The sequence below is a fragment of the Bacillus rossius genome, chromosome 1 (assembly GCF_032445375.1).
Source record: "Bacillus rossius redtenbacheri isolate Brsri chromosome 1, Brsri_v3, whole genome shotgun sequence".
NCBI lineage: Eukaryota > Metazoa > Arthropoda > Insecta > Phasmatodea > Bacillidae > Bacillus > Bacillus rossius.
Window position 1 is genome coordinate 349,029,473 of NC_086330.1, and position 10,400 is coordinate 349,039,872.

The following is a 10,400-nucleotide window of genomic DNA, read 5'->3' on the forward strand; positions in this document are numbered from 1 at the left end:
TTTTCTACCACATTGTCCGTTATTTTCTGTTTACTTTTGTAAACAGGAACCGGAAGCAGCAAATATAATTTGTTTTCTTCTTCCATTCTACCAAAGGACACAAATGGGACAAAAGGTTTCAAGTTGACCAATAGCCTATATTCGGACCAGGGAGATTCGTACCATCACACACACACACGCCACTTCTGATGTCAGAGGGTAACATGGACCAATCAGCGATCAGTGTCCGTCGGACACAATTTATGACATTGCTATGCAGACGGGCCTTTAACGGAATAACTACGGTCAATGGTGGGTTTCGAATGGTAACAACTTGCCCCGTGTAACAACTATAGCGCATCTCATCCTGGAAATTTCGTTTCTCTTTCCAATGCACGATTTCTGTATTAGCACTGTCCTTGTTTCGGTGAGCTCTGTTGTCACATGTACGCCACAGAGCGCAAATATTTCAGAAACAACTTTGTAATCTAAAGAATTGTTTTTAACAAAATTATCGGAAAAAATTTACATTTTGTATGGTAAAATTTGGAATGAGATTTGTGGAAATACATTTTGCCGGTGTATTTTATCAAGAGCGTCATTAGGTAATTTCCATTTTTTTTAAGTCTAAGGAGATGTAATTGAAAGACATAATCTTGGGTTTAAATCGTTTTCGTAAAAATTTTGTTTACACCATTTAATTTTAAGAATTTTGGCTAAGCATTGCACATACTTTCATGGAATGTTTGGTTATTATTAGTGACTGTCTGTTACAAATAGTTTCTCCCGTGAAAAAAATTGGTGTTTAGCATTTAATTTTTTTTTCTGTCAGAATGTACCTAATTATAATGTCAGTAGACACTATTTCATGGTCTTATAAAAAATAGTATAATTTTAAAAATATATTGAAACTTGTTTTGATTAACGATGGTATAAGTACAAAATAAGAATTTCAGTTTTAACAAACCGGGAAGTGACAATCTGGCAACAGTGTTCGCCATTTACTCTGTACTGCAATCTAACTATGAAACAAGACTGTAGCTCCGCCTTTCCCTACAGGCTTTGCGCGCCTATTCCGTGAGCATTAAACTCACGTGCTTAGCACGAAAAACAATGAAGCTGCCGACATTACATGAAACGTTTTTTTTTTATTTCCTTGCGGAAAGAGATTGGGAATATTTCAAACAGTTCTTGAGTAAACAACTGCATGAGCATAGCATTAGTGGCTAGTCACGTAGGGCTCTTAAACTCTTGAAAGTAATTGAACTGGAAGTACGCCGAAATACTTGTACACTGTTAGAAATCACAGAAAATTAATGGAATTTTCAACAAATAATTTTACTGAAAGAGATCATTGAAAAAGCAATAATGAGATGGTATGGCCATGTGCAGAAAAGAGAGTCTGCCTAGAAAAGTGATAGTGTTGAAGTACACAGGAAGAAGACCCCAAGGAAGACCAGGAAGAAGGTGGGAAGAGCAGATTGTTAAAGGAGTGCAAGAGAGAGAGGAGAAGACAGGCTAGAAGCTGTTGATAATGATGATAATGATGAATTTACCTGAAATAAACGAAGAGTTCCTCGTTATTATAGATTACCGGATCTTCGCAATAACCACTCCAAAGTATGACCTCCGAGTTCTTTGTATCATTGCAAACAAAGTAACCAGGCAAGTGTAAGGAAGAATACTTAACAAGTTTTTAATTTTTTTTGCATACCAACACTATTCTTATTTATTCGTGTTCAATGATTTTTTTCTAACCTACCTTAAACTAAGTGTACTGTATTTGTAGGAGGAGTCCGGTTAAGGGAGGGAGCTAAGTGCGTCTCAGGCCGAAGCCTATACGCATAGTCATGCTACGATTAGCCATGCAGGGAAGGGTTACATGCATCGTGTGCTTTATGTAGGGATTGGCCAGACATAGCAGCTATTGGCGCCATGATTGATTCCCTTAATGTTCAACGTAAGTGGAATCAGTACCAAAAAATTTAAGAAGATAACCGATTACCGTGAATTGACGGAGATCTCTGGATAATTTGTAAACAGCGTTCTTCGTAAATTTAAGATAATTATTGTTGACAATATACTTAGATACAATTTAAACAGTGAAATCTTACAGACGTGTTGCATAAGTATTGAAATTTCTCTGAAGTTGGCGTTTCACTTTTTTTTCTAAGCATACCTAAGCATTGCTGTAGTTATATTTTATATTCCTGTGTTTTTGCACACTTAAACATTTTACATAAATTTACGAAGACACTGATTACAAATTATTCAGGGATTATCATAAATTTACGGATATTGAATGAATTTACATACTTTGAGCGCGAACTGACAAGAATTGTACTGAAGTATCAACAAAACCTCTAAAAACTTGATCTACAGCAGAAAAACTCTTCTTCCTTTTACGCAGTGTTTACATTGTTAACAACGGAACACACAACTCTAATGTCGGAATACGAAGAAGAATTTTTTCCCCCAATAAAATCCGGTTATCTAGAAATATCTACTAAAAATCATATTTTGGTTACTTTTTTCGTAGAAAAGTCCGTAGTTATTCTAATTTATAAAAGTGTGGAAGCTAGTTCACATGGGTTACAGAAGCGATCAAACGATGTCTATAATGTTCGGTCTTTATTTTGAACAAAGTTTATTAAGGAGATGCATTTGATACATCTGCTTGCCAGTCGATAGCAGTTTATTGAAGCCACTAATGATAATGATAACCATATCACGATGTGTACACAATATAGAAAAGTTTATGTCATGCATTTAATAGGTAGGCTATGCCTAAATATAATAATCCACAAATAAAAATTAACATCAGAAAGTAAACCTTACACTACTTTTTTTTGATAAAGTATTGTTGTCCCTAAACCTGTACTTATAATGATGAATTTTATCAAATAAATTATACCTATTGGACAATCAATGGAATATTTTGAATTTTATTACAAATATTATTTCGGAAATCTCAATCCTCCTTCAAAATTTAGCGGATGGAGCCCAAAAAAAGATCTCATCAAAATGAGTTAAGCCTACTTGTTAAACGGTGCAAAATTCACATCACCGATTACATTTTCCTTTTCAGATAGCTTACAAGTCTGGCGTTTAAAACCCAAAATATGCATGCCTATATAAAAAAGGTATTATTTGGTATCCGGTGACAAGTAGTTTGAAAATAGGGCTAACTCACAACATAACTATTACTAAAGTTTTTTTGTTTTCTTAAATTGTTTGACAATTACATTTTGGCTACTTTCTTCACTATTAACTGCTGAAAAAATGTTATAGTTATCTATAGAACCAAGATAAAGTAAACTTAAGTTTGAGAATATTCTGCTCAAATTTTTATAGAAAATTGATAAAGCCATTTCTACAAAATATGTTTTGTTGTAGGTATGTACCTAGTACCTATATTACAATGAACCGACAGATTATTAAAACTGCGGTGACACGATCATTTTTCAGACAATCATAAGAATGATAAAACACATGTTTGTAGTCTGATAGTACATAAACATTACATTAATTAAAAAGAAAATGAGAATCATAATTGTGGATTTAGGATATGTATGCTAATACCGAATAGCCTGGATACGTAGCCGATATAAAAAAATACTTCAGCTACCGCAACCCACAAATAAAATATAGGCTTTAAATATTCAGAGTCTCGGTTAGCATTATCATAGGCACATTGCAGTACAGTCGGCATATTATTGAGAGAGAGACGTACTGGAAAAGAGACATTTACATCAAAACAAGACCCAACCAATTGCAAACATATTCCATCTGATGATAAATATGTGTTTTTATTGTGGTTATTTTGTAGCTCTGCCAATACAATTTTAAATTGGCTAATTATTATTGACAAATTTCTATACGTAGTTTTTAAGAAGAAAAATTACCATATATTATAAAATACATTACTGGGTTCTAATTAAAAATATTTTACATTCGAAGCGTTAATATGTGAGTTTATCTGTCTCACTTGAAAACACATGCTATATTTCTTCAATGTATTTCGACGAATGAACCTTGATTTATTCAACATGACCTGAACAGCTACATATCAATGATAGGCACAAAAAAGTAACATACCTGCCTAATTATAATGTAATCCACGGAAGCTTCAATTAAACAAACGAATGTGTTAAGTAAGACCTCGTAGGATATAGAATATACTTAGGCTAATTGATTTTCAACTTTTGCAAAATTATCATATAAAATTAAATTTTATAAAACACTTTAAACAATTATGACAAAAAATTATAATTATGTACTTATGTACTACATAACTTTTAGTGAAAATTAACCTTCCTTGATAGACACCTTGTGATGACAACAAGACATTTTAAGATATGCTTTGCATTGGACAAAAAAATTACTTTTTCTGTTTTATTTATCGCAAATAGTAATAATTGTGATTTTGTTTTCCAAATTTTTTATTGAAAATAAAAGTATTAAGAAATAGTGATTAAATTAAGTTTAACTATATTTATTCAATTTTAGCCATCAAGATTTTTTAACAACTGCACTGTCCCAACTTCTCATTATAAAACCTAAACGGAAAACAAAATCGCTGTTATTTATATTTCATGCATGATGTCAACTCATATTCAAAAACACAGAAATGAGGATGATATTTCCAAATATTTTCCCGCCAAATCTAAATTTTACAATTTTATTTTTAAAACATCGTAGGCCTACCTATGTCTCAAAAATTCAAGTAAGTTATCTAAATTCGTAAACAAATAAAAATTGCGAATTTGATTTTCTGTTCAGAAAAAAATATTCGGTTTAGAAAACAATGGTTATCTAACTACATTATTGACTTCATTTCTATAATGAACAGCTGCCTCACACAATCGATGCCATCATGTCTGACTCACCCTGTGCGTGGTAATTGTAACGATTAGCTCTAAACAAACGGAACGTTAAAGAGGCTAATCTGACGATATCTTGAAGATGAAGTAAAAAAATTTTCTCTGGGAATTATCTTCTTTAAATTTTAATCCTATTGTAGATGCTATATCAACACTCCCCGCTGTTGCTATTGGACTTAAATGGCGCATAAACACATGTGTAGAAACCCGGAAAATTCGCGGGTTCAATGACCTCCAGGATAGACTCCAATATCCTCTACACACTCGGGCAAATGCCAATTGTTCATTGGCTGCTGACTTGTGAGTCGTCTCGACTGGGTGGCCTGTGATTCGACACTTCTATGAGTGAGGGTCTCTAATTGGCCCTCAGGCCTCCAGATTAACAGTGGACCAATGACAGAAGCAGCACTAAGGTATAATTATTTGAATTTTAGCATTACACGAAATGAACCCGCGAATTTTTAGGGTCTCTACACATGTGCCATCAGCAACTGATAGTTCTTCGGCTCAGTCTGACCTATCACCAACTACAGCAACTGTAATGTCAACTCCATCAACATAGATTTTAAACCTTTTTGTAAATGCTATTATCAAACACTCCCCGCTGATGCTATTGGCCTTAACTGGTGCATTAACTAACTACACCTATCACTAGAGATCTGCAAAATTCGCGTATTCATTGACTTCTAGGATAGACTCCACAGTCCTTTAAATACTCGCGGAAATGACACCTGTTCATTGGCTACTGACGCGTGAGACGTCTCAACTAGGCTGTCCGTAATTCGGCACTTTCTTGGTTTAGTGTTTCCCATTGGCTCACAGTTCCCCGGATAAAATGTGGGCCAATCGCAGAAGCGGTACGAAGGTATAGTTGTTTTGATGCTAGCCTATCGCGAAATGAATCCGCGAATTTTGCACGTCTCTACTTTTCACGTACGATGACAGACAGACGTGATTTCACGACCTTGGATCTGGCCGCTATCCTACATCAGGACGTCTCGTAGGTTTGAGATAGAGCGGTACCTACCGCCGACAGGATGTACAGCAAAATCCACAAACAGAACTCTCTGACTTCTGGTCTGTCGTAATTTTTACCCGACCAATTTCAACAGAAAACCAAAATTACTGATTTTTTTTTTGCATAACTCAGTAACAATGACATCGTTTTACATTGTAGAGACCTCTTATGTCGTGACAAGCATGTTAACACAAAAGCCAGGAGATTTTGTGGACAGTGCATTCCAAGACACAATCACTGATGGAATTTCGCCTGACGTGCCATAAAATTCGAGTATGCTCAAAAAAAAAGTGATTGACATAACAGCATCGCAACACAAATACCTACTGAACCAAAATGCAATATGCACGGCACATTTAATGGGTTAGCTTATAAATACCAACTTTTGTCTTACCGCATAGTTTAAATTCCCTGATGTAACATACATTTTCCTTGGTACGCACAGATTTTTCCAGAAAATTTAAATTCCCTAGCTATTTCAGGTTTTCCCATTTTTCCGTAATGCCACACACCTTGATTTATCAAACAAACAAAGAGACTTTAACTACTAAGGTTTCTGATCACTAACCACACGAAAAAAGGAATGGGTATTTAAACCCCTTTCACACTGTCGTTTAGTGTAACTTAAAAAAAAATTCATTTTTCCATAGAATTAACGATATAGGTACTTATGTGATCGTTTCTGGCTCGTGATTATATATAACTATGTAGGTTATGTGTTTTAATTAACAGAATAGTTGAGACTTAAATATTTTTGTTCGGGACAAATCCTATAGGACGACCCAATTTCTTGCAGTGCCCTAATAGAAAGTGGTTGCAATCCCGGGCAACGCATTGAGCCGAAGAGGCATTTGATGCTCGAGCCAATATCGCCCTTAATGCTGGCACTAATAGGTGTGTACAGCTTTAGAACTCAGCCAGCGGTGGATCCAGGATTTTGGTTTGGGAGGGGCTTGACCCAGCAGAGGCTAGGCTTTATCAAGGCAAACACTAAAACAATAGTGGACCCAGATGCTTTTGGAGGGGGCTTGAGCCCCTTAGCCCCCCCCCCCCCCCCCACCCTCTGGAACCGCTACTGAACTCAGCCCGTTCTGGTGTCAGGTTTTGCTTAGAAAAAAACATCTGAGAAAGGTTTCGTCAGTTCAGTAACGCTCACTAGGCTGTCTCTACTTAGCTACCTAAAATGAGTGTTAAAAATTTCTAAAAGTGTATTTTTGGGGTGAATTTAAAAAACAATAAAATTCAGATAATATGTGTCTAGTAGTCATTTGTCGTGTGCAATAAATGTATGGGGTCAGAGCAGTACGCGACCCGCCTTGCGACTAGGGTCGACGAGACACCTGCCACACGAGGTGGTGTCGTCCTTATCGCGGGCCTACCTGCCAGATCGGGCAGGCGCGGGTACAGCATGCCCGCGCGGGCCAGCCACTCCAGCTGCATGTGCTGCAGGTGCTGGTGGCTGAGCGGCGCGCCGCCCCCGGCGCCGGCGCGCGCCGCCTCCAGCGGGTGGAAGGCGGAGGCGGAGCCCGGCAGCAACGGGTACGCGTACAGCTGCGGCGGCGGCGGCTGGTGCGCGGCGGCGAACAGCCCCGGGGGCAGCAGGCCCGGCCGCGGCACGATGTGCGAGCCGGCGGCGGTCGGCGGCGGCGGCCGGGGGCGGTCCTCGCAGCCGGGCGAGATGGGGGGGCTGAGGCTGGCCGCCGAGTCGTCGCTCGCGCCGCCCCCGCGCCGCCCCAGGAGGTTGTTGTTGTCCACGTCCTCGTCGCGCGACAGCAGCGCCTCGATGCAGAACTTGCTGGACTTGCCGGAGGCGGCGGAGGCGGCGGCGGCGGCGGCGGCGCCCGGGGGCGTGGCCGCCGAGTCGCCGGCCTCCCGCGGCGGCGGCACCAGAGCTGCCGTGGTCGCCGCCATGGGGGGAACTGCCCTCTCGACGTCCCTCAAGACATCCGCGTGACCGCAGGCTCACTGCAGTGCCATCCGAAACCTTTTCCCCCGAACTCGAAATTACAGTTTAATCACGCACGACGTAATCTACGGCGGTGATGGGCGCGTCGAATCCGTCATAATCTATCATTAATATCTCATCACCGTCGAGATTAGTTTCGCCCCACATTAGCGCTATCGCGGGTTGCCATCAATTACCAGCGCCTGCGATAATCCCTTGGCGGGGAAATGTCGCCGACTGTCACGCGCGCGGGCCAGTGACTCCAGGGACGCCGTGTTGCGACGCCTCCGCCCAGCACCCCAGCGCGCGCCAAACTGCGTCAAAGGATCGTCAACTCCACATTACCGGCGCCCGCCCGGCCGCGCGCTCCCATTGGCCCGCTCCGCCCCGGCCACCCGCCGCCAGTCACTTGTTCCTCCCTCCCCTGCCGGCGACCCCCGGGGGGCGGGGCGACAGGCCACGCCCAGCTCCTCCCACTTCCCCACCCCTCCTCCCACTAACCGCTGTAACTTGACGCATCATATCTCTCCTCGACAAACTGGAAGGGAAAAAAAAAAACCCGACGTGATCTAATTTTTTTTTCTGTCACTTAAAGTCGTTATCAGGAAACGTTTATCGTACTTCAGAAGCTAACCACAAACAGCTATTATTGAATGAGTACTTTCAGAAGTTTTATTTTTACAGTGATGGGGGGGCGTTGTTGACTCAGGCTATCTGCGCCTCCAAAATCGAAATAGGCCCTAGTAAACAAAACTTTCCGCCATAATACATTTTGATTGTTGAGAGCTCAAATATGTAAAAAAAAAAAAAAATGTCCTTCGGCTACCTGTTAGGCGGAAGGTTCTCATGAGATTTATTGATCGGTGAAAAGTCAGCGTAAAAAAATCAAATAAAGGTATGTTTCAGGCTAGCATATTTAGTAATTTGGACGGTATTGTGTCACGATATTTCGGCAGCGGTAGCCCTGTGAGTAAAAACATATAATAAAAATATAATCTTCAAAACTTATAGAAGTAGTAAGGTAAAAGCACCTATTATGAGACCTTTCCTAATATGAGACCCTAGACTTTCTCAGCCGGGAGCTCCTGAACTCTAGCGGACAATACACTAACTCGGTGCAGTGAACGTTTTCTTGCGTGTGTATTGTTTTCATTAGCGAGCGAATGTGTAGACAAGCGTGGTTACCGATTTTGTGTTTTACGAGCTATCGAGTTTTCCACTGAGATAACAGAAACGGCTTACATATAAATCAAGGTAAGGTTACTTGTTATAACATTCATACACGATGATTGCTATATAGATGAGGGGTTATGTGCATGCTAGTGAGATTGTGTTTTGTGCACTTTTTGTATCCGCAACACAATGTCTTTTGTTGCATATTGATGACTCCTATTATGAGACCTACAGAGTACCCTTTTATGGGATACTATCTCACATTAGGAACCGGGTCTCATATTAAGAGCTTCCTGCTAAATAAAGTGTTATGCATTTAAACATCAGAATATCATTTAACTATCGCCTTGTTACAATACAATGATTATTTGTTATGTTATAATGTAATTAAATTGCTTCATATCTAGTATATAGTAATATAATTCTCGTTATTAACAAACTGTAATGACATATATCATAAGTAATGCTGGTCTTAGAATATAAATTTATAGTCATAAATTAAGTTTTCTTTGCCTAAAATGACATTGATTTGAACTTTATTATTACCTTTCATATTAATGTTTTTCTTTTAGATGGATCATAGCCGAAATCCGAAAAGGAAGAAATGGGACAAGGAGCAGATGATCCTAGCTGTCAAAGCTGTACAAACAGGTACTATGGGTTACAAGTCAGCAGCGAAACATTTTGGGGTACCAAAGAGCACAGTGGAAAGGTATGTGAAAAATACTGAATTGCGTTCTGATGATTTGGTAAATGTGCCATTAAGAAGAAGACCTACATTAAGCTGTAAACTAGAAAATGAACTTGTAACGTACTGCATTGAGATGGATAAAAGGTTTTATGGGTTGAGGAAATGTGATATTAAAAGGATGGCCTTCCAACTCGCCATTGCTAATGGTATCAAACATCCATTCTCAGAAAAAAATAAATCAGCTGGTAAGAAGTGGATGGGTTCTTTCTTAAAGCGTCATCCACAGTTGTCATTAAGAGTTACCCAAGGCATTTCTCACGCCAGAGTAAAAGGTTTCAGTCCTGAAAATGTAAAAAAAATTTTGAGCTCTATGTAACTGAATTTGACAAAATTAAAGGCCGTCCTCACAGGTTGTACAATGTTGACGAGACTGGGGTAACTGTGGTACAGCACAGAGCTGAGAAGGTAATATCCCTGAAAGGAAAACGAGAAGTAGCTGCACTGACATCAGCTGAGAGAGGGTCACTCATAACAGTCGTTACTTGCATGAATGCAGTTGGTTCTTTTGTCCCTCCATTGATAGTGTGGCCAAGGAAGAATATGAAAATAGAACTCATGGATGGGGCACCAGCTGGTTCTATTTGGGGATGCCACCCTTCTGGATGGATTCAGGGGGATTTGTTCACAAAGTGGTTTGATCATTTTATTGAA

The 10,400-nt window shown here is 39.6% G+C and overlaps 1 protein-coding gene across 1 annotated transcript in view; it reads right to left on the reverse strand.

Annotated features, from left to right (window-relative positions):
- The window catches only part of LOC134528314 (motor neuron and pancreas homeobox protein 1-like), a 180,052-nt gene extending 172,261 nt beyond the window's left edge, over window positions 1-7,791 (reverse strand). The window contains exon 1 of the mRNA XM_063361833.1: window positions 7,260-7,791. Coding sequence (XP_063217903.1) covers window positions 7,260-7,791 — 532 coding nt within the window. The remainder of the gene's footprint in view (window positions 1-7,259) is intronic.
- Between the last annotated feature and the right edge of the window lie 2,609 nt (window positions 7,792-10,400).